The sequence below is a fragment of the Lepidothrix coronata genome, unplaced genomic scaffold (assembly GCF_001604755.1).
Source record: "Lepidothrix coronata isolate B3197 unplaced genomic scaffold, Lepidothrix_coronata-1.0 Scaffold138, whole genome shotgun sequence".
NCBI classification, from domain to species: domain Eukaryota; kingdom Metazoa; phylum Chordata; class Aves; order Passeriformes; family Pipridae; genus Lepidothrix; species Lepidothrix coronata.
In genome coordinates, this window is record NW_016690318.1 from 2,477,458 (window position 1) to 2,503,581 (window position 26,124).

The following is a 26,124-nucleotide window of genomic DNA, read 5'->3' on the forward strand; positions in this document are numbered from 1 at the left end:
TGCAGGCTGGGCACAGAGTGGCTGAAGGGCAGCCAGGCAGAAAGGGACCTGAGAGTCTGGACTGACAGGAAGCTGAACATGAGCCAGCAGTGTGCCCAGGTGGCCAAGAAGGCCAATGGCATCCTGGTCTGTATCAGGAACAGTGTGGCCAGCAGGACCAGGGAAGTGATTCTTCCCCTGTACTCAGCACTGGTGAGGCCACACCTGGAGTACTGTGTCCAGATCTGGGCCCTCAGTTCAGGAAGGACATTGAGGTGCTGGAGAGTGTCCAAAGAAGGGCAATGAGCTGGTGAAGGGACTGGGGCACAAGGCCCTATGAGGAGAGGCTGAGGGAGCTGGGGTTGTTTAGCCTGGAGAAGAGGGGCCTCAGAGGAGACCTTATTGCTCTCTACAACTACCTGACAGGAGGTTGTAGCCAGGTGGGGGTTGGTCTCTTCTCCCAGGCAACCAGCAGTAGGACAAGAGAGCACAGTCTTAAGCTGTGCCAGGGGAGGTTTAGGTTAGACATTAGAAAGAAGTTCTTTACAGAGAGAGTGATCAGACACTGGAATGGGCTGCCCAGAGAGGTGGTGGAGTCACCGTCCCTGGAGGTATTTAAGAAGAGACTGGATGTGGCACTTAGTAACCATGGTGGTGTTAGATCAAGCGTTGGACTTGATGATCTCGGAGGTCTTTTCCAACCTGGTTGAATCTGTGATTCTGTGAAATAGTCAGCTTCATTTTATATATGAAGTGAAATTGTGGGGGTTTTGTGCACGGCTTCCTGTTTATTTCCTTTAAGTTCACCTGCCTTTCTATTACTTAGTAAATGCTTTCTCCAGTTCTTCACAGCATTTCTCCCAAAACAGCATGGTATCATATGCATTGGCTAGACCTCAGAGAGGTCAGGTTGGATATCAGGATATGCATCCTCAGGCACACCAATATCAATTTTAGTTAGTGATGAAGACTGACTATGCCTAGGTGGGATAGTGAAAATGAGAGAAATCGAAGGAGAACAGCACAATGGAGCAGGCTTCAGAAGACATGAGGAAACAAGCTACTTTAGAACAGCTACCTCTCAACACCACTCATTTCTTTTGTTTTCAGTCCTTCAATAAAGGACTGGCTAATTATAGCAATCTTAAAACAGCAGACCAGAAACGATGCAAAAAAAGTGTTAACACATTACTTTAGTAGTTACCGCCTAAATTTCTATTTAATACAGTCTGTATTTATTCATATTTTAACAAGTATCTGCCAAAATGACAAGCAGCATTTCACAGTCTCAACTCTGACACATCGACATGTTACAACTAGTCAAGTTTGGAGACAGCTTTTTATTTTCTCTAGAGTGCTTTTTTTGGAAACATTTTTTCAGTGTATGGCTGATTGCATAACATCTGCAAGATACTACATGCATGTTCAATAACACTTGCATGTGAAAATAACTGTAAAAAAGCCACAAGTATCTCAGCTTTATCAAGGCTTTCTTGAACCCAAAGGGTTCTATTATGAAACAAAAGAAAACACTCTTCATTATGTAACATGGCCCTTTTTATTGGCCTCAGTCAGGTCTGGCAAAATAAAGCCTTAGATGTCTAAGTACCTAACAAGTGGTCTGCTTAATTCACTAGAAAAATGTTTCTGTCATTCAATTCATTTTTGCAACTTTTTAATGTAGTCATATTACATTACTGAGGAAAAAAACAAGCTGTATTCTTTTAAAAGTTCAGAGTCTAATTAAAAGGTGGTTCATTAGCCAAATGGATTTTTGTCACACAAAATTTTTCACTGGCATGCTAATGAACCAGCTATAAATACCAGTCACTACTGGTATTATAGCTGCCAGTATTATTACATTTACTTTAAATATAAAATTACAACTTCGCAAGTGCTGGCCATCTAGCATATAATTTTGTTTTGGAAAGCATTTCTATTTAAAGTCATTCATAAGCACATACCTGCTCTCTGTCTTACTTTGAGTTAAGCATGCATTCAGTACTGTTCTCGAAAAGGGAGGTTCTCTCTCTCTCAAGGCACAGTGATAACATACGCCATTCTGAAGCCTACCACTATACGAATGTGAGAGCAAAATGCTCTTGGTCATATTTCTGATTCATACGAAAGATATTTTTCACATTTTAAAATTCTTTCATCTTCAACTTGTAGATGCCAAAGGAACCAAATCAAAAGCATAACTTCCCTTTATTTTTGTTCTCACAGTTCTGTTGTAACAGTAAACCTGTTATGCAAATTATGCACGTTCGCCAAAGACCTCTAAGGTTTGTCCTCCTGAGCCCTATACTTGTGTCACTGAGAAGTACAATTAGTTTTACTTCATCGATCTTCCTCCTAGGATTAAAAAAAGGGGATGCTATATCTGTGAACTGAGGACCCTAAAATCTTTTTCCAGAAAATCCCAACATAATCTTTTAAATTTTATAGTTGAAAGTCAGATGAAGTGCATTACTGCACTGACACAGAGACAATGACTGAATTATACTTAACTAGAATTGTAATACAGAAATACAAGTAGTTCCTAGGAGAAAAAAATGCAGAATTAAATAGAATTCAATTTCTAGAACAACGAACAAAGACAGACTACAAAGCACCAAAATGCATGATGAAAGTCTAGACGTGTTTTTAAAAAGATTTTTTTTTCTGAAGGAGTGAATCAATTTTTGAATAATTTGGCTGGATGAAGTTAACAACATGGCTGCAATAAAAAGCTGACACATCATTTACAATACAATTATTTGGATTCAGTTGCCTAAGTGAATGTTAGACGCTAAAATTAATTTATCCTGGTCCACAAAAATGTGGATCATTATAGATCTATCTATCATAGATTTGCCAGCTCTACACCTGTGCCTCAGACACCCTAGTGCACCTAAAACTGCTTTCTCCATTCTGTACGCTTTTACATCCCTTCCAAAGATCTTGTGCAATAAGGAGGTAACACAAATACAGCATTCCTTCCTTTCATTTGTGAAATGACCTTACAGGTAATTGCCTAGGGCATTGAAATGGGTGGCAGAGATAATTTCATGTGAATAAGCAAAGCACGAGCTTCCTTATTTCAAAGGGTACAGATAGGAAAGTGTAAGTCAGATGAAGGAGAAAAGTAGTAGAAATAAAGGAGACACGATGAAGGGGTTGCGGGAGTGTAGTAGGGATGACTGCTGAGTAAGAAAGCAAAGCAGCATGCTACTATACATCACTGAGAAGATGGGTGGAAGTATTTCCACAACTATTCAAATCTATGACTATTTAAATATTAGTATCATTAGATGTTGTTTTTAGCAGCCAAAGCTGCTAAAGCAGACCTGAATTCCAAGAAACCTTTCATTTGTTCTGCTGGAACACCCAGCTGTCAGCCCAATTTGCACATTTAACATCAATGTCAATGAGTTACACATAAGAGAATTCAAACCGCTGATGACAGAGCTGCAACTTACTTTACAAAGTTAATTGAACCTGCTTTTATGCTCTGTCTCATTGACCATCCACATTATTAATGCCTCAAGCCTAGGCTATGTCACAGCCTTGCTTGTAGCCTGAAATCCCCTTTAAGCCTATAGTCACGCCTAACCCACATGAGGAAAGTTTCAGGTCTGAGCTCTGTGCCACAAGGCTGGAATGACTGTAACTCACTGGTGTGAGAGAAGCTGTGTAATGTCAGCCCTGCCATGAAGATTTTGAGAGATGTATGAAGTCTGTGCAGACATATCTTAGCAACTATATGCAAGATTTGTTCAAGTTCAGGCTACTCTTTGAACTACATGAGTATCCATCCAAAGAGTCTCATACACCAAACTGGAAAAGCAGTGGGTGGCGAGCACGGACCGGGCGTGCCATGCAAACACACCCTACATGACAGCTCTCATACAAAGCATCTACATTACTATAACTGAAATACCATTACACAGAGAGTAAAAAAGTAGGATCTGAAAGTCAATTAGTATGGTTAGAAATACCATGGAAGACAGGGGTGAAAAAAACCCACCTATAAAATTTAATTAAAAAAAAAAAACAAACAGACAAAACCAAACCCAGACTCCTGCCAGTTCTAGATAAAAAACCATTTCACTTTGGACCTATTATAAAAGAAGGTGTTCTCACTGTACTTAGCTATCTCAAAATCTTTAACAAAAGAGATATCTCTTGTGAAGTTCATGTCACCCTAGAAATCTGAAATAGCTTCCAACTACAGCCCATTTTCTGCTAACCTTTGAATAAAGCCTTTAAACTCAAAGTTCTTACAGGCAACCAAATTCTGAATAGAATGGAAACAAATCTTTTGTTTACATTGCAAGGTGAAATGGTTTAAATGTTATCCAACCACCTTGATGAAAAGGACTTGACAGACGTTCAATGCCTGATGAGATGAAAAATAGCGCTCTTTGGGCTAATTACGCTTGGCCTCTTTTGCTAATCCACAGAATGGAGAAAAAACTCTCAACATGGATTAGGACTGTCAAACTAAGCAATGAAATTAGGAATATTTTTTTTCCCATGACTTGCAAAAATATAAGGAAAATATTGAAATGGAACACTGTCTTTCATACTATAAATTAGAGGACAAGATAGAAAACCGAAGGCTAAAAAGTAAGAGATTATTGAAAAATGTGAAAACCTGAAGAAGTATGTCCTAACATTTTTCTTCCTATCTTTGGATTTTTGCATAATTAGACATTAGAAAGAAGTCTTTCATTTTTGCATAATTAAGTATAACTTGCATAAATAAGTATAAAAGGGGAATACAAATTAATCACAGGAAAGAAAGATGTAAACAATTCCTGAGGATTTATATGGTGGTATTTATCTTACTCATAACACTTAAAACTGTAGTTTCACTGTGTGTCAGATTTAAAGAATCATCTGTTTTAGTAAACTAGCACAAAAATTATTAGGTCCATATTCCATGAAAGAAGGATATGACAGAAAATTAGGGTAAAAAACATTATAAATAAATACTTAGATCTTGTACAAGACTATTCTGCCTATGCAAAAAGATGTATTACCATCTTTTGTTCTTGGTATATTAGTTGGAGTTTATTATTCACTGAGAAAATAATTTTCAGAAGGCTGCTACTTCTAGGAAAAAAAATGTTTGTTTGAGGTTTTCTCTATTTTTAGTTTTATTTCTATGAAAGCTGGTATTTTCCAAAAAGAAAAAAAAATCTGACTGGCATGAATTAGTATAGGCTATCAAATACATGCTCAAGTTTAAACTGTAATGTCTATTGAAAAATTTGTACATAACTGTAACTTCATTTTAATATACATTTATTTGAAAACATATACTCTCCAAAACTGAGTAGTTTTTTTTAATCACATTTTTAATATATTTTACTTACTTAACTATTTTAATTTCTTAAGACAAAAAAAATTTCATTTTGAAAAATCAGAAATTAGTGAACATACGCTCAGATTTACAACATATTGACAACTACAATAATGAGAAGAATATATACTCTAGAAGAAACTTAGAGAAAATAATCTCTAAATTTTAGCTTTTTGAGATGAAATGGCTCAATGCCAGCAGCTTTCCAGGTCATATATACATATCCTAAACAAAATTAACTCAAGAAAAAAAAACCCCAAACTTTTAATCTCTCCAAGTGACCAAACAAAGCTTTAAATTTCACTATTATAACAACACTATCAGACTCAAGTATTGTCCACAAAATGTTAGTCAAGGGGCTGAAAAACCAGTGAGTTTCAGTGACATATAAAATAAAAGAAGCCAGTTTTTGAGTAACTGCCCCAAAGATCTTGACTTCTGATGACTAACGCTCCAAATTTATCACAATATGCTTGAGAAAATTCTGCAGCTTTTAGATATGTCTGCCTTAGTGGCTGTAGTGTTCGGTTTCTCTGGACATGGAAATCAAGCTATTTGTTATAAATACACTGGCAGTATGAACCAGATCCCATATACAAATTATGTATACAAGGTAAGCATGATTAACATCTTAGGTCACACAGAAGCACCTGGTACTTTGCAGATAATAACAGTTAAAGCTGCTGGGAGCAGGTTGGGAACTGAGGGCGTGCCTTTCCGACTGGAAAGGCCTCCCAGGGCTACTAGTCTACCTGCTGACAAATGTGAAGTGTTAGGGGGTAAAAGGAATAGGAACAACAACTTTTAGCGTTTCTGCAACTTCTCCCTCAAAAATAATTAGTAAGTTCATGTATTCATAGAACTAATAACTTGTTAATGGCCAAACTCCCCTGTACTAAAGTTACTTTTACTGATGTTTCTGGAACAGAAGTACTGAAGCTTAGAGAACAAGAATCAATTTACTTCATTTTGTACACATAATAAGAATTATTTTCTATTCATAAATATTTAGTGGCTTTGGTGAGGAAAGAGGTTCAGATTTACAGGAGTGATAATCAGGAAACAGTTTCTACTCACAAGATAGACGTACATATATAAAATCACTGAAAAAGTTACAGAATAGAAACTCAGAATATCTTTTCCCATAAAGTCAGACTTTTTTAGTACACACATTTTCCTGCTTAATTTTCCAACATACTCAAGAAAAATGACAGCAAATACGGTCATATGTTAGCTAAACTATTAACCACTTATACCCTTAATCTCTGTAGTTTTGAATTATCTAAGTAAAAAAAATATTATATAGTGGTAGCAAAGAAAGGCTAAGTGATTGCTTAAGACAATTTCAGAGAGATTCCCTGTATCCAGAATACAGAAATGACCCATATGCCCCTTCATTGTAACAGCAAACCTTACAAGAAAAAAACATAGCACTTTTCCTTTTAACATGTTCAAAATGTAAATGAAAAAAAAAATTAGAAAATTACAAAGCATCTAAATCTTTATCACACATGACACTACTAGCGGCAGTATATAGCGAATGTTGCTCAGATGAGGGACTGTGACTTATTTCTATTTCCTTCCTTACTCACTTTTTCTGGTAAAGCCTAATTTTGCTCAGCCTTTAAAATTTCTCAAGTAAAACACATCCCACAGTTCTCAACATTTCACCTCTATTTTCTCTGTCCTATTTTTACCTCGCAGATCCCCACAATGAAACACACAAGCCTGAAGAGCTCTTTGAATATGATCTAGAAAATCATAAACACTTGGAGCGATTGAGAAGTCACCATAATCTAAATGTAAGGGTCATCATAATCTAAACCCCAAGAAAAATTATTCTGACACAAATAATTAAATAAGTCATTAAACCACTAGGTGCAGTATTTTAATGCTATGACTCATAAATAATATTCACTACTTATGGGTATTATTTAAATGTATTATTATAGATTTAATGTCACATCTGAGTCATGAAATAATATTCAAAATTATTTACTGATATGGGATACTACAAACACATAAATTGTGTCTTTATTCATTTTTAGTAAATTTATTTTAAAGTATATTTTTAGCAGGGAATATGCATTTTTTTTTCACCACTTTCACAAGTTGGATTTGGTGCTATGTCAAAATACCAAAGAGTAGCTATTAGAGATTTTAAAAATTCCCATATATATTATTAAATCATACTTACAGAGGTAAATACTTGAATTTGATCTCACTTTATATATTATCCTGATCCATCAAGAAAAATGTCAGCTGAGCCATTTCTGTTGACTTGTTTTAAATGGCCAACAGAATACATAGAGATTTACAAAACGACAACTTCACAATATCCCAGTATTTTACTTCAAGAAATTCTTTTTATACTGGTGAAAAAAGAAGTCCATTTCATTACAGTAAGTTTCTTAAACTGAGTGCACAAACTGTAAACCAGAGGGAATGTTTTGGCCTTTTCTTCCCCCGTGAAATTGTTAATCTATGTCCAGCATAAAACATTAAGCTGTCTCTGGTTTTCCATGCCAATTTAATTCACTTGGTTTCCCCTCACTGACTGCCTTTGACTGAAGAGTCACATGTTACAAAGAGAGAATAAAATATAACTATTGCTTAAGTGTGTCATGCTGGGAAGTCATTCAACTAAAACAGGAGCTATTTGTTCCCAGCGTCTATCAAGAGCAGTTTTCAGAGGGTCTTTTTAACTCAGAGACCATGTCTTGAACTTCCAGTCCTGTCTACATTCATTTCAAACTGCTATACATCTATAGTTTCAACGCAGCATTGCCCTGTTTTGTATACACTAGTACAAAAAGATTTTGGCTTCACTGGAACGAAGTATTAATGATCTTTTATCATTGACATGTGTCATAAGACTCAATAGAGAACACACAATGATGTCCTCAAAGACAATCCTAATATACTGTATGATGAGGAACTGCATTCAATATAACAGGAAAACAAAGATCCATTAAACAGCTATGCAGTGACTGTAATTTTAGTTGGACATACTTACTAGCAAATATTATACATATTAGCAAACTTTGCAAGATTACCTATCTAGAAAGGACACACAAGCTTAACTGGAAAATTTTAGATACAGTCTGCAACTGTCTACAGAAGGAGCAACAGAAATCCTTACCAAAGAGGATATGTATCTTACATCTAGACCAAAGAGGCAGTCAGGATAGTGGTGTTACTCACTAAGATTCAGAAAGCCAGTATCTGGAAAGATCTTCCGAAATAATTACCTCCATTTTAGCCTCATTGAGTCTTTTGGTAACACAATTCCCATGGAACCATCAAGGTTTTACATTGGGAAAAAAAATAGAAGTTAATGGTATTTATAACACTGAGATGGTAAACTGAATTTTGCAGAGATGACAATCCACAGGAAAAAAACACTAAGAGGAAATAGAACTTATGACTGCTACCCCACAAGCAAGTATAGTACTGAATTATATTGGTTCTATTAAGACATTAACAGATTTAACATAAAATTTCATTACTTTTTGATCCAGACTGTAATCTACAGAATCATTTCATAGTCAGAAAAGGAAGGCAATAACTTTAAATAATAAAAATAGATTGATAGGATTTATATGAATCAAGTTTGGATTAAAAATTTTGAACATCACTATGATAATTAATCTCATAAATTTTATGTGGTAACGAGCTCTCTCTGTTCAGAAAAACTGTGATAAGACTATTCAGGTTTGGAAAACCATGAAAAATAATCAATTAAATAACTGATGAATGGAAGAGGAGAACTGGTGACAAATGATAGAGAAGATCAAAGTACTCAATGCCTTCTTCACCTCAGTCTTTAGAAGTCCAACATGCCCTCAGTTATCCCATGCTCCTGACATCAGAGGGAAACTCTGGAGCGAGGAAAACTTACCCTTGATGGAGAAGGACTAGGTTAGGGGGCATTTAAACACGCTGGATGTATATAAATCCACAGAACCAAACAGGCTGCACCCACAAATGCCATGGGAGCTGACCACTGTCATTATGAGGCCACTCTTTGAATGGTCAGAGCAATTGGCAGAAGTTCTTGAAGACTGGAAGACCCCTCTTACCTTAAGAAGGAAACTCCAAGGAATTACAGACCATGTAATGGTGATGGAGAAAATACTCCTGGGAAACATTTTCAAACACATGAAGGCCAAGAAGGTGATAGGAATAATCACCTTTACAATGGGGAAAGCATGCTTGATCAACCTCATTGCCTTCTACAATGAAGTGATTAGGCTGGTGGATGAGATACGGACAGTCTGTGCCAATTACCTTTACTTTATTAAACCCTTTGACACTGTCTTCCATAACATCATCATGCTGACAAAGTATGGGTTAGACAAGTGGGCACTGAGATGAATTAAAAACTGGCTGAACAACCAGGCCTGGAAGGTTGTGATTGGTGGTTTTAATTGCTGTTGAAACTAGTGGTTCAACACCTTCACTACTGACCCATATAATTGGACAGAGTGAACTCTTCCCAAATCTGCTGCTGAGACAAAACTGAGATGAGTGGCTGATACACCAGAGGGTTGTGCTACCATCCAGATGGACCTCTATGGGGAGCAGCAATGGGCTGACAGAAACCTAGTGAAGTTCAACAAGGGGAAGTGCAAATTCTTGCACCCACAGAGGAACAACCCCAAGCACCAGGACATGCTGGGGGACCAATCAGCTGAAAGTTACCTTTGCAGAAATGGACACTGGGGTCCTGGTGGCCAGCAATAAACCCTCATAGGAACAAAAAAAGGCTAACAGTAACATGGGCACAAATTAAAATTTACATCATTCCACCTTAACATAAGAAAACCCTCTTTTAGTGTAAGAGTAACCAAGCACTAACACAGATTGTTCAGTCATCATTCTCGAAGAAATTAAAAAACTCTGTTGGACATGGGCCCAGGCAACCTGCTCTAGGGTGACCCTGACTGAACAGAGGGTTAGACTAGATTATCTCAAGTGGTCCCTTTAAACCTAAATGATTTGGAGATTCTATGATTAATTCTCTCTTCTTTTTTATTTTAATTCTTTTCTTAACTCCTTTACAGAATCTTCAAAGAACATGCATTCTGAATAAGATGGGTTTTGTGAAGCAACACACTCATGTATATTACTTTCATGTGAATTACCTGTGAGAAACTATGCATCATGTCTCCATGTGATCCATATGCAAAATTACCTCATGAAGTGCATACTTGCTGTGGACAGAACGCTATAGTGCTTTTAAAATGCTAATTAGCAATTCTCTGAACCACTTCAATTAGAGAATATATTTATAAACCTTTCCCTTCCTTATAAAAGGAACATCACAAACAACATAATATAATCTGTCTCCTGTTTGTTATAAGAGCCTTCAAACAGAGTTTTGCTTATATGAACCTCATTTCAGGAACACATCATAAGGTCTTGTTATTGAATTTCTCTTAACTGACTGTGTCCCTTTTCAGCTTAAAGAGTCAGTTAAGTTAGGAAAACACAAAATAATATTCAACTAGTAACTTTATATTCATTATTTTTGCTACCTTCATTAAATATCTAGGATAAAACGTTGCCTGTATGCCATTTTTCAATTACAAGTCTTCTAGCACTGGCACTACAATAAGTTCATTTTTTTGTAGTTAATCATAATACACTCAAACAAATTCAAAACTTCATACATGTTAGCAAACCTAGCCAAGGTAACACTCCCTACTCAGTCTTGGAGTTCCCCTTTCTCGATTGTCCACCCTCTCTTATTCTTCCTTCACTATTAAGAGCATCCACTCAAATATTACAGTCTTTCCGTATCTTCATGCAACTTTATTCACCTCATTTCCCACTCCTAACAACTTCTATTTTAGCCAGTATCTTCTGGCTTCCAGTTCTGGGATACAACTGATGTTCTGGAGATCAAGTGATTCCCTACTGTGAGGGGTGGTCCTGCTCACTTGTCCCTTCTGTCTCCTGGTAGCACACTTGCATGTCCTCCCTCATCTTAGCTTTGGTTTTCTTCAGACCACTAGGGAACTGTTCGGCTCACTAAACCAGAAAAGCTACTCACCTCTCTCCTTGCTGGCTCAGTTTTCAACTTGCTTAGTGATCTGACACAAATTACCAAAAAGCAAGAAAAACATCAAAGTTGTTCCAAAGAAAGGGAGGAATAGTGAAGAGAAGAGGCCTTTGCTAGAAGAAGGAAGAGAGTAAGAAGAGAATGGGCCTGTCCTTTTCAGTCCCATAGGCTCAGCCATTTTACCTGGCACAAGCCTTAATCATTCAGTTCTATTCCAAGTTAGTTTAAGTTTCTCTACAGTCCTACTAACTTTGGATTTCTGTGTTTTCAGGGTATAGTCTTTTTCACAACTACTATATATCAAAAAAGGAGCATTCTTCATTGGCTGGGGGTAGGGTAACACCATTTTTCTCATTTGTTCTTGTTCTCACTTTCCCCATTCCCCCTTGTCAAATTTTTATTCTCTTTTCCACATTAGCACCAATATAAACAAAAGAAAGTCTGGTAAATGACCCATCCAAGTCTCATTCTGACTCGAACCATGGTCATCAGTCACTGTCCTAGAACTGCCCTAAGTCGTAGAGGCTACGTCATGACCAGAGATTTTTAAGTGTCCTGCTCTGAATCAAATGCACTTCAATAACTGCTAAAAATACCACTAATCTTCCTCCTCTTTCAGATAATACTTAGTAAAAGAGCATATTGGTGTCATTCTTTACTAATTTAACAATTCTGAAAATTTTCTCCCTATTTTTTTCTACCACTGTGAACAACTTGAGAGAGAAGCATTGTCAGGAACTAAAAGGTCTCAGAAAAATCTTTCCCTGAGGCAGATATTCAGGTATATTGAAGATCATTTCAAAACCAAGCTTGGCTTCTCCAGGGCTACAAAAGTATAATGTATTTTATGTTAGAGTAGGAAGAACTTCATACGCAAATGCAGAAAGTATGTTTCTGATGATTTAATAAATGTCTTTTTTATGAGAAATTTTAGTGTTTGTACTTCTGGTTTTGCAGAGCAGTTTATTTCTTGAAAGCTTTAAGTTATTCTAAAGCTTTTACTTAGAATTTTGATAATTCAAATGAAACTATTACATGCAAATATAAGTATGTTAATTCCCAGTCCTGCCTACAGAGAAAATTGCTAAATAATTATTGTTGAACTATAAATTATTCTCAGTTAACTATGAACTCGCTAAGATGAAAGCTGTGGTCTCTTCCCATGGCCGACAGTTGCACTTCAACAGGAAGATCCCAAAACCTGTACTTTCAAATGAATTCCTGATAGAACTCTGTGCAATGAAACTACAAGATATGTGCCATAAATATGTATCTGTATATCTATAAAGAAACTGAACTTCAGAAAAAGTGGAAGTACAGAAGTAAGGGTACTCTGCCTTAGCTAAATGTTTCAATTTTGACTGCAGGAATATTCTCCAATTATCAAGAAAAAGTGTGAAGAATTATGATTTTAAAACAATCAGAAAAGAGAATTAAAACTATGTGTAGAGCTGTATGAGTCCAATTTCTTATTTAAACTAATAAATTAGAATATTTAACTATTCATGGCATTTTCCAAATACAAAGTTACATAAGTAACTAAAGACTCTGAAAGTTTTGCAGAAATAAGTAGTGCATACTGTGACAGCAACAGAACTTTGAAAAGCCATTCGTAAGATCAGCATTTTTGCCATGAAACAAATCTTTCAATCAACCTGACTGATAAAAAGTGAACCAAAATTCTCCATAACCTGGAGTGCAAGTTTATAACTGTAAATCTTAATATCACTTACATTGACTAAATTTGGAGATACATCATTTGTCTCACTGAACTATAGTTTGTTAGTTATTACTCATGTCAGTTTACAGAAGAGAAGTACTCCAAATGCTCTGTCAATATAAATGATTCCACCCCTGGTTCAGAAGAAAATGGAAAGTCATCCCAGATCCAGAGACATACCTACAGTGTTATATATACCAGCAAAGTAAGAAATTTTTCTTTAAAGTCACAGATTTTCTGACACACCAGTAATAATGCTGGCATACAATCATACTTGAAAATGAAAAAAAACCCTGAACTAAAACCCCAACAGAATAGTATTACATCTTTCAGAAAGTTGCTGTGATTTTTTTTATCTATATTAATGTTGTAAGGTAACTGTAAACAAGAACTAAGATCTGGTTTGTCTGCTTTTCTACTCTTCACAAAGATGTTTCTGTTTAATAGCCAGGATTTTCAGCCAACAGATGCCATTTGTATGTATGTGTTATTTTGTTTCTTGTAAAGCTATTGTGGGTTAACCCCAGAGAGCACATAAGCACCACACAGTGGCTCACTCACTCACTCCAATTCTAGGTGGGACAAGGGAAAGAGGCATGGAAAAAAACCCCAACAACTCAGGGGTCAAGATAAAACAAACTAAACTGTTTAATAAATGAAGGATAAGTGGAAGAAGAGGAAAGAAAATAAATGAAACAAGTGATACTAAAGCAATCACTCACCGCCTCCCATAGGTAGACTGATGCCCTGCCAAATCCCAAGCAAAAGATGACAAAGACTAACCCCTCCAAAGCCCCCTCTTTCTGCTTTTTTCCTGAGCATGACATTATATGGCAGGGAATTTCTCTTTAGTTATTCTGGGTCATCTGTCTGGATGTGTTCCCTCCCAGCCTATTGTGAAGCCCCTAGTCTATTCACGGGGGGGATGCAGAGTGGGAAACAGAGATTGATGCTGTGCAAACACTGCTCAGCACAAGCTAGAACATCCCTGTGTTTTCAACACTGTTTTCATCACAAATCCAAAAAACAGCACCATACAAGCTACTATAAAGAAAATTAACGCTGTCTCAGGCAAACACAGTACTAGATTACAGCACAACAGGTACAGTTCCACATCTAACAATTCTAAATAATACTCTAATTTAAAAAATACTAACATAAAACAGGGAGAAAAAGATTGGCTGTGCTACTTTAGTCTTATAAAAGGGTGAAATTGCTAGTCTTGTCAGATAAACCAGCTCACCAAAAGGTATGATGAGTACAGGCTGCAATGAGAGGTCTAGGACAGCAGAGTACAACAAGAACCAAGAAAGTAATGGAAGAACGAGAGCATAGCACTCATCTTTTCTGCTGCCAATTACTGTTTGCATCAGCTTTGTCGATTCATCAAACAACACTCTAAACTTGATTTAGTCTTGAATGGGACTAAAGCTACTTCTACAAGTACCAGTCATAAATGCAAGCCTCACAGGTAGTATTCAACACCCTCTGGCTAAGGTAATGGTTTCATATCCCTACACACCTCCTCTTTTGGAATCCTCCTTTCATGTCACTTTGCACTGTCAGCCCTCCCTATAACACACAGGGGCCAATCTGAACCACACCTACACCACTGCAGAATTAGGTCATCCAGCTCTTTTCTTGAGGATGAAATAAAGGATATAGATGTTAATGTTCTAGCTAACAAAGTATTCAGTATGTCATATATTTATGCATTTTTATATTCACAGGATATGTGTATAAATAAACCCATGCACTGCACTCAAATACATTGTAACATGATTCCTGCATGCAATCATTTTTAAAACAAGCCTTTTGTTACAGAATTTGCATCAACCTCTTGTATTTAAATGGTCAAAGTACGAGTCCTATACTCAAGGCAATGTAAATTAGTTAAATATTAGAATATTGTTCAGACAACATTCTATCAGTTAAGCTAAACAAGCTAAAAAGAACATTTTGGATAATCAGTTACCATAACATTTTGACAGACTAGAACACAGCACAGGAAAATCAGGTAAATAAACATGTAAACTTTTTTCATTTTATACAGAAAAATCTTTCATTAACTTTGGTTAAGAGGTCATTCAGTAACAACAGGACTGAAATATAAGCTGACATAAAAATGCATCTCCAAGGAACTCTTATATAGTTGTAACATTTGTTTAAAAATTTCAAAAATTTTCACTCCTTAAGTAGTGAAAAATACTTTCATTGCAAACATATTTATTATTAAAGGCTAGTATTAAAAAAAACCAACAAAACCAAACACTACAACACTTTCATGGTTGGTTGATTCTATTAAAGATTTATGAAATAAGACTGACCTGGACAGAAATTCTGCTGTGTCTGAGTAGTTAATTTTTCTTGCACAGCACGCTTTTCAAAACGCTCTGCAGTTGCATTCTGATGTGAGCCCTGTTGTCTGTTGGCAAATCCCAATTCTCCAGGTTCAGAAAACTTCAGATAGAACTGTGGCTCCAAATCACTGAAAGAGAAGTTTATAGCACCATGTCTTCCACAGCCATAGTCACTGAACGTAGATTCATCCTCGGTGTTCTGTGTTGGTAACGGGAGAATCCGATGATGCAGCTGTGGGCTAGGCAGTCTTGAAGATAACGGAGAAGGAACAGGTGACATTTGTTTGTGTGTATTAGATAGTGGATATGAACTACTAAAAACATTACTCACTGCTGCTAAAGGGGGTGAATGCAGCCTTTTCTCTTCCAGTTTAAGATTATTACTTGTCTGAGGAATATCAGGACTTTCATTTATAGGCAGGTTCAAAAATAAATGCTTGCTGTTTCCCCTGGATACCGTGGTTCTTTTCTCATATAGAGAGCCTGGCAGGTTTCTGTCTGCTCTTGTAATTTGTTGCAGTCTCTTCCATTCTGCAGCTTCATCTAAACTGTCGCTCCGTATAACTTTCAGAAGAGCTTTATTGACTGCTCCCACAAGGTTGTGTGACTCATCAGTAATGTGCACTCTCTCTGCTTTGTACTGCAAACCAGAGCCGTCTTCCTCCTTCTCCTGCAGCACAGTGTTATTACAGTCTCCAGCAGCTTCATCTACAGAGCATACATCAGTTCTTGATATAAACTTATTATGTACTGTTGTGAGAACAGGAGGAATGGTTTCTTTCTCTCTGTGAAAATCAGCTAAAGACTCTGCAGGGGGTTTGGTAGCTTTTTTAATACAAGCATCTAAATCCTGTATTTCACCAACAGCTGTGATTCCTGGTTTCTCCTTGCATATTGGCTCAGCATACTTGCTACCTTTCAAGCTTTTAGCAGCAGCTGGTTTACTTAATGTCTCAAGTTTATTAGATAGACTGTAGTGAGATGGCTTCACTGAAGTGCTACTCTGTTGCACCTTTGCAACTTCAGGAATGCATTCTCCATTATCCACTGGTTCAACTGTGACCACATCGTTGCTGTCTTTGGAGCTAGAACTTGGTAAGTCAGCATCCAGTTTCACAGCTTTGTTGCTCCCAAGAATACACCTTTCTGGTTGTATTCTATTGTCTACTGGCAAATTTTCCTTACCTTTTACTGTTAGCCAATTGGAGGCAGAAAAGGAACTGGGATAACTCCTGGTAGGAAACCTTGTGGAGAGCATCTTCTTAGTTTCCTGTTGCGTGTCTTGTGCACTCAGTAAAAAAAGATGTTCATGTACCTTTTTTCCCCCTTTCCGGTGTCTGAATTCTTCAAAACTCTCTTTCCTTCTGTATTTCCTCATTTTTTTGTGATTCAAATTGTCTCTTGTTGTGGAATCCAGAAAGAATTCCTGCTGATGTGTAAGACTAGAGTAATTATCACCTTTAAGTTTCGTGACTCCAGAAACATCCTGTTGCTTTCCCTCCTGATGTCCTGTCTTAAGGTCCGGAACATGATGTGATCTCAAAACACTGGATAACAGTTTTTCCTTTTCAGTAGTCAGTTTGTACAGCTCGACAAGAATGTCTTTCGTGGTAGTTTGTTTGAAAATAATATCTCCAAAGTTTTCATATGGCTGTTCTCTCAGTTCCATCTCTAACCTCTCCCTCACTTGATAGCAGCTACAGAAACGTTTACTGGTTCTATCCAGAGTTACACAGCCCTTGTAAGTAAATCCTCTGACTTTTCCCTCTGGAAGATAGAAGCTGATGTAACAAAGCTCCATAATGGGTTTGTGCAATTGAAGGACAGTATGTGTGCCTTCCATTATGCTTGCCAAATTAATCATTCATTTAAATTATGGGCTAAGTGTTTCAAAGCTTGCATGACATAGCATGTGAGGCCGGGAACGGACGGAAGGCATCTGACTAATCTTCAACAATAATATTGTCTGCTGGAAAAAAAAAAAGAGAAGCCTGTCAAACTTGATTATGGCAAATTTAATATGACAAATAACAAGCCTGCAGAAGCATAATCTTCTTTTCCTATCCTCTGATACAAATCTTTTACCTTGAAAAATCTGACACAAAAAGAATGACATTGCTAACACTCATAGTTGGGAGTCATAATCCTTCTCTCATATATCATCTCTCTGTCTCCAGGGTTCTCAGCCAATGTTCTTCAATAAGATCACAAGATATTCACTAAACACCCATTTCATAAAAACTTTACTTTTGAACAGTGGAATCTATTGCTCTCCCTCTGTTAAAAGTTAACTTGCTGTTGAACATTTGGTAAAAAGAACCATTCAAGCATATCTGTTGTCCTTTTACTCAACATAACACCATCACAATGTAATTAGGTCTTGCTGCTTTATTTGCTAGGAAAATGTGAAAAATAAATAAGGCTGAAGATTTTCTTTCTGTGAAAGTGCCATGACATCAGGAAAACTTGGAATAAGGAAAAAAAAGTTACTGTTTACTTTCTAGCATATAGGTACTACATAAATGCATTTTGATTCAACATGCAATACTGTAATCGTACTACTATGGGCAGATTTATTTAACTTTGTTATTGTATTTTCTTGCTACAGATGAGATATGTTTACATTCTTTTGATACATCATAGAAGTTCATTTACTCCTTTTGAGCTCTAAACTGGCTTTTTATCCAGAAGGAACTCTGCTACCACAATTAAAGTGGACAAATTTGAAGTTCACCAAGAAATGCATAAGGATCAGGGAAAGGCCTAAAGCCCAGGGGGACAGAAAGCTGGAAACCACCTGCTCCAAGGCTTTTCTACATTGAAAAATGCAGGGATTTCAGTTTTCAACTTAAAAAGCATAAATACAACATAACTTTTCATCATTTTAAAGCAGCTAAACTTAGCCGCAGGCAACAATAATTAAAAGGAAGCTGCCATATTACCATGTAACACATTTCAGAGAATCATATAATATGCTGAGTTGGAGGGGACCCGTTGAGATCATTGAGTACAACTGCTGCCCTACACAGGACAGCCCAAGAGTCACAGCATGTACCTGAGAGCATTGTCCAAATACTTCTTGAACTCAGGCTTGATGCTGTGACCACTTCTTGGGGAGCCTGTTCTAATGCTCAATTATGCTCTGGGTGCCCCCCAGGACAGGGTTGGCCCTCCTGGCTGCCAGGGCACTTCTGACTCATATTCAACTTGCCATTGACCAGGCCCCCAGGTGCCTTTAGACAGTGATGGTCTCCAACCCCTCATTCCCCAGTCTATATACACAACCAAGGTTGCCCCACCCCAGGTGCAGATTCCAGCATTTCCCCTTGTTGAACTTCATATCGTTGGTGATTGCCCAGCCCTCTAATTTGTCAAGGTCTCTCTTCAGGGCCTCTCTGCCTTAGAGGGAGTTGACAGCTCCTCCCAATTTAGTGCCATTGGCAAAATTACTTAGAATTCCTTAGAGTCCTGCATCCAGGTTGTTAGCAAAGATGTTGAAGAGAACTGGACCAAGGATGGAGCCCTGCAGAACCCCACTAGCAACCAGTCACCAGCCTGATGTTACTCCATTCACTGTAACTCTGTGCCCGACCTGTGAGCCAGTTGCTCACCCGTGGCATAACACAGTTATTCAGCTGTGTGCTGGACATTTTGTCTAGAAGGATACTGTAAGAGACAGTATCAAAAGATTTGCTGAAGTCCAAAAAGATGACATCTACTGGCTTTCCTAGGTCAGTTACATGGGTTACCCTGTTGTAGAAGGAAATCAGGTCCAACAAGTAGGGCTTTCCTCTCATGAAGACATGCTGGCTGTGATGGATGGCTACATTGTCCTCCAGATGTTTTTCAATACCTACCAGAATAATCTTCTCCATGATTTTAATAGGCTCTGAAATGAGACTGACAGGCCTGTAGTTTCCATGATCCTCATTCTTGCTCTTCTTGAAAATGGAGAGAATGTTTGCCAGCTTCCAGTCGGCTGGGACCTCTCTGGATTCCCAAGACCATTCAAAAATCATTGAGAGAGGTTTTGAGACGACATTAGCAGCTCTTTCAGGATTCTCGTATTAACCCCATGAGGCCCTATAGATCTGTAGGGATCCAGCTGCAGCAGCAGATTCTACACAAGTTCAGGGTTAACTGGGAGTTGACCCATTCTCACAGTCATGGCCCTCCAGCTCAGGGCACTGAGACCCCCTTGGTCCGTCATCACCCATGTCGAAGACAGAGGCAAAGAAAGCGTTAAACACCTCTGCCTTGTCTCTGCTCCTGTTTGTGAGGTGACCATCATTCAGTTTTGTATATTTTTTCAAGATACAAGTATTGTATCAGTTTTTATTATGCAGAGTTATATATCATTTTATAACAATGTCCATAACTTATCATAATTAGTGAGTCCTAACTGTAAGAAGCAAGTAGCATTTACCCAAACCATCCTATCCTATCAGCAAGTAGTCATTTATTGTAGTGTTTTATTTGCATTTTTTTATAATGATCTTTAAATAGTTTCAAACTTTCCATATACTTTGAGTAGTATTGCTCTTCATGCCAGCAAAGCTCTTACTATGTACACATAATCCTTGAAGACAAAGGAGAGATCCTAAGGAGAGAGAGTAGAGTAAGAACAATCTTCCATCAGAGCCAGATGAGCTTCTTAACTCTGTTCACCAGCAGTTAACAGTTGTGTGGCATGATTCAGAATCCTGTGCAAGTACAGGAAGGGGTAGAACAGTGCAAAACCTTTAGTCAGCACTTCTGTTGAAGATCAGATTGCTGTTTCATAGACCCACAGAAGCTTCTGAGAAAAATATGCCATTTTGTTTCCTCTTGTATTCTTGTTTTAACTCATTGTCTGAGCCTGGAGTTTGAATATGGACAAGGCTGAGTACTGCCAACAAGAGCAGCCTCACCTCTAGTCTTCTTTGTCTCCAGCTGTGCAGGCCTGCTGCTCTTCTAGGATACAGTGATGATGCAGCCACAGCGGGGGTGTGCCACTGGCAGATGCGACCAAGAGTGGTTCTACATATAGAAATAAGAGGAGCAGTCTTAAACCTACTAATTCTTCAGGCAAGAAGTACTGAACATCCTTTATGGCAGCAGGTTGCCAGTACATCAGCTCAGCATAGCACAAAATTGCCGTTTAAGTAATCTACTGTGGTGACATCCATGAAATATGAGCTATTTAACTTGTGGACATTTCCATAAATGTCTCAGCAGTCACAGCTAACGTATGCTGAGTCACTTTTTACTTAGAGAACATTACTTAGAAGAATATCAACGGAGTTACTAGGCAAGGAAACGGATGGCACAGTCTGTTTGGTTCACTGGCAACATACAGCTGTTCAACTAGGAAGAAGAAAAAATAGGTAACTGGCAAAAAACTAGACAAAGTGAGGGTGCATATCCCAAGGAGACCAACTCTATGCTTCATATTGACTTAAGAAAGATGATGCATCACATCAAAGTATTTGTCAAAGCATTTGATTCGGAAAATAACAGACGCAATACACAGAACATCAATATGCAGAATAAAACAGTCTGCATTATGTGTATTTCACAGTCTTATCTAGGAGAAAACCCTTAGTGTTAAAGTAGTCTGAATTATTTTATCTGTTCCTCTTTTTCACCTCAACTGGCATGGTAATTTCTCACTAAAATATGATTAAGTGATTACAAGGAAATAGCATCATGGAAACTACAGACCCAGTAGCTATAGACCCAGACATTATGATCAAATGTCATATCCTCAAATGACATCTATGGTTTTATCAGGTCCAAGTCAGATCCATTCTGTAGAGTACATTACTCTTGGTAAAGTGCATGTTTTCGGTTTGGGGATTTTTGGGACAAAAGACTGTATGTGTAAATGAGAGAACTAGCTAGCCCTTGCCTCTGCTGCACAGATTTGCTAAACTATGCCCCTCCCAAAACACAAGCAGCTCCCCTAATCTAATCTGAATTCTGAATCATTACGTTACTGAAATGAGACCTACAGTTCTTCTTAAAACATATTGCAACTAAAAGCTCTTTTTCGGTTAGAAATAAATACATCTTTTGAACTTTCTTTTTTTAAAGATAACAAATTGTTATGACAGTTTAAACCTGGTCTAAAGGCTACATCCTATTAGATATCTTCTTAATTACACCAAAATAAACAATGGATTTGGTGCACCCATATTGACACATTAAAATGTAAAATCACCATGAGTAGAATATAACTCACCTCCTTATGATGAAAAGATTTACACAGACTATGAAATTAAGCATTAAAAGTGAATTTTTAGAAAAAAACTGTAATAGTAACAATAGTAATAACAGAAAGAAGACTTTTTTACTATTAGGGCAATGACATATTCTGTATCTAAACTTCCATTGATTTAAAAGATAATGTTATACCATGTGCTGCACTGTTTACTGGTATTTTGAAGCTTATTTCTATTAATAGATACATTAATTACTAAGAAAACCTTTTAATTTCACTGCCTTCAGCACCTTATTCAACCTTTTTATAATCTTCCATCAGAAAACAAAGAAGTGAACTCCCTGCTATAGAAGCAGAAGCACTAGAAGAAACTATCAGAAGAATTATGTCAAAGAAGAAAACTGGTTAAGGACTTTCAAACATAATTACAATACCTGCTCCCAACTTCTCTGTTCACCTTGCAATCCGTTTATAAAATTATTTCCATTGCAAACCTCACTACAAGGAGTGAACTGTTGTAAATTAAAGCCACATTCAGGCAAAGCACACACGGGTAAAATTTTAACTACAGAACACATAGTGTGGAGCAATGAAAGCAATATTCAGTATAATTTCCAATTGTTTCTCTCGTGCAACTTTCCAATGAGTAGTAGCAGAGCAATGGGTTTGTGAGAAATACTGCTTCAAGGAGAAAATCAACTACTCAGAGAGCAAACCTGCTCTGCTGATGGATTTTTTTTTAGTGTAACAACAAAAAATTTCCAGATTTAGTGGCCTTCAAAGTCTAACAGCAACACATCTATTCATTTTGCTGTTCAAAATGTTCTCTTAGAAAGCCAGGAGTCCACTGCTGCAGTTATTTCTCTCTAGGAGGATGCATCATTTACTGCTCTGCAGGACAGATAGTCTTCCTCCTTTCCCTGATACTTAAGCAAGAATTGAAACTCCTTACTTTCCCAGCTCTCCCTAGTATCTAATTGTCATTAAGTGACAACCTGTTTCTGAGCACACCATGGCTAACTTTCTGTGCTGTTATGTAGCTAATTAACACATCACAATAGAAAAAGCGTGGTACAGGAAAGGTAGTAAAAAATTGAACAGAAGAGCTTGTTCCACATCACAAGCTCGAAGAAACCAAAATGAAACTACCATAGTATTTGTTTTGTTTGATAGATACAAGTAGAGACAAACTCCATCATTTTCTTCTTCTGCTTAAAAATCTCATGTTTCTCCAAGGTTCTTTCAAATTATCATTTGACTTACAAATATTATCATTAGAAAGATAAAATGTTATTATCTCTTCGTAAGGACAAAATATTACAGCTCTTTGCAGCAGCTTAAACGTAAATAAAAAAAATTTCATAACATGAAGTTTCCAACTCTAAGCCTACACCGTATTTCCTGGATTGTTGCAACAACAAAACAAAACAACAACAACAACAAAAAAACCCAAACACCACAAGCAAAAATCCCACCAAAATTAGAGTATTTAAGTATTTGTATAATGGTTAGAATGACAGTGTGCATAGTTAGCAATAGCAAATACTGCTCTTCTCAACTTTGCAATACTGATCTACAGTAGCAAAGAGAGTGTTAAGGAATACAAAACAGAGTCTATGCCAGACAGAGAACTGCTTTATTAAATTTCAGATCTCATGCAATGGTACAGGGGAAGTATTAAAGCATATTACAGTCTTGCCAACAAATTCAGATGAAACATAAAGCAGAAACACAAAACACAGGGTTGAAAGTCATTAAGTTAATCCTCAACGCAGAGTTTTTTTATACCAAAACCAATTTTTAACCATAAATGCAACCTTTGGCTGTGTCATTCTGTTCAAACTATTTCCACACCAACAACCACGAAATCGAGAACAAGTCCATGAAACAAAAAAATCTGAAACCCAGCTCTCTGAATACATCATCTTTGTGATCTGAAGATGAGGACATCCAAACTCTTGAAACATGAAGCCATAATTTAACAAAAAGATAATCTACACAAGGCATGTAAAGTTAATTAAAATTGTTTTTAAAATTTTATGGTGGACTGAATAACATGATGGTGCCTCACTATAAACAAATACATTCTCAGTAGCTAAACTGCCCCAAACTTGTTTCTGGAGCTTTATAGACCACTGTCTCCCTTGAAATAGCTGCAAATATGCTTATTACCTTTTTAGTGCACAGGAGACGGAAGAAAGCAGGGATGATACTCTGGGGTTTAGAACTAATGCTCACCATTTATATTAAAAATGTGTGTTATGTTTGACTAGTCGGGTTGGAAAACAAACGTAAAATACACGTATTACTCACACCACCTGGCCTTAAAAATGTTTAAAAGATGCCTCGAATGGAAAACTAGAATTATACAGAAATTATTGACTTCTATTGAAGTCAATAAGAGTGTAGTTTCTGAGTAATAAAATATTTTTAGTACAGTGATCTTCTCTAGCAAAGATCACAATTCTTGACAAATATTTTCAGTTGTACAAAGAAAGTCCCTTTATTCAGATTTTTGCTCCTATGATGAGATGTATATAATGTCAATGGTGTCCTTGAAACTGCACTTCCTGTGCAGTGCAGTTCTTAATAAAGGTTGCTTGTAAAACAGCTTAGCTCTCCACAGTATTCCTTCCAGAAAAGGCTGACATACTCCTGTGTTAGTAGTTTCCATTTTACAGGAGATACATGGTCCCAAAAATAAAAGAGGATTTCCAGCATTATGCTTCCTGTAAAAATGTTTCTCCTGATATTTGTGTTGTAATCCCTATTAAAAATCAACTATCAAACTTAAAAAAACCCCTATTTAAATTATACTCCTTAATATCCATGTTTTAATGCTGACCCCTTTCCTATATGATTTTGTATCTGAAAGACAGAATGACAGGAAATAGAAGCTCAAAATAGAAAAGAGAAAAACAAGGAGGGAAGATGTTAAAGTGGGCAGCAGAATGTGGAAAACACCCCTTTAATTGTAAAATGCCAGAAGCTAATCAAAGATTTCTGAAGACATAAATACATGTTTGAAACGTCTCTTCTCAAATACAAAACTTTGAGCAGTCAAATCATTACCCATTTTCTAGTGACAAACCAATAGTCCATCTCAACAATGCAAGATATTTTCCTGTAAGTGCTCCTCTAGCATGCCCATCTTTCTGAAAAATGGAAAAATTCCAATCCCCAGAACAGAAACTAACTTTAAAGAATATATGTTACCATATCACTCTTTGTACCTACTTTCAGCAAAATATTGTGCCAAATAATTCTTGATCTTTCTTCCAACACAAAAAATTACTCAATACAGTTCTTACAGACTAACACTTCTGAAGTAACGTGTGTTAGCCTAGGCAGGACCGGCATGAAGAACTTCTTTCTGCTAGATCAGCCTTGACTAGAAAGTACAGATTTTAATATTTTGTAAGGAAATTTCCCATTGCTTATGATTAAAAGGTATGCAAATATAAGATGACATTTCAGACCTGTAGGACATTATATTAGGCAGAATCCCTTGATTCACAAACTGTTAACAGGCTTCAGCAAATTAGCTCAACTAATGGTGTTCCTGCAACACTAATAGAAACTCCACGTTACCCAGCACTTCTGATGCATTAGAGCCAAATGCACCTTCCAAGGTAAACTTAAACGGCCATTAGCATAGTATAGATGGGCCAGGTAGTTTATATAGCCTTTAAAACAACAGAATTGAGTGCATAAATAAGTAAACTATCTTCTTTCTTATTGAGTTCCAATATCAACACTGGAGTGCAATATTGAGTGCAATATCAACATATGACAAGACCAGGACATTTAAATTCTGCAACCACAAAGTCTCATTTTCACTCCAGTACTTCCCCATTAAAGCCATATATGACGTAGAGAAAGCTCTTTTAAAACACTATATTCTGCTTATGATTACAGTTGAAACAGAACATTTTCATTTCACAGAAATGTTAAGAGGGTCAAAGACTAAAAACTCAATTTGGCTTGTTAATGAATTATTACAAAAGAGAGAACAGGAATAAGGAAAACGAACAAAAGAAGAGAGAACCATAGAGCACACATAGAAACTGCTAAGAAATATGTAAAAATTTATAGGATTATTACTCTAATTCCTCAAACCCATTTTCTGACATAGTTAAGTATAAAATTTAAAAAAGGAAAAAATTAGGAACAGCCATTGAATTTTTCAACACTAGAAAAAATTAAACTGATGGAAAACAAATAAATAAATAATACATCTTTAAAAAGTCCTGGATAACGCTGTTCTTGAACAGTAAAAAGAGTAGGGGAAATATAAAAAAAAAGGCCATGTAATACTTAAAATTTCTATTTTTTAATATTTATTTTAAATATCCAGGTAAGAGTTTTACTACTACACTGCAGGTTGAGTAAGAAATGTAATGTATCATTTCTTCTTTCAGAAGAAAATAATTTCCTGTCAGGTCT

General features: G+C 36.8%; 1 protein-coding gene across 1 annotated transcript in view; it reads right to left on the bottom strand.

Moving 5' to 3' along the window:
- The window catches only part of LOC108503443 (formin-1-like), a 49,053-nt gene that overhangs the window by 15,515 nt on the left and 7,414 nt on the right, over window positions 1–26,124 (bottom strand). The window contains exon 2 of the mRNA XM_017827388.1: window positions 15,444–17,442. Within this exon, the coding sequence (XP_017682877.1) occupies window positions 15,444–17,340 (1,897 nt within the window). The 5' untranslated portion in view covers window positions 17,341–17,442. The remainder of the gene's footprint in view (window positions 1–15,443; window positions 17,443–26,124) is intronic.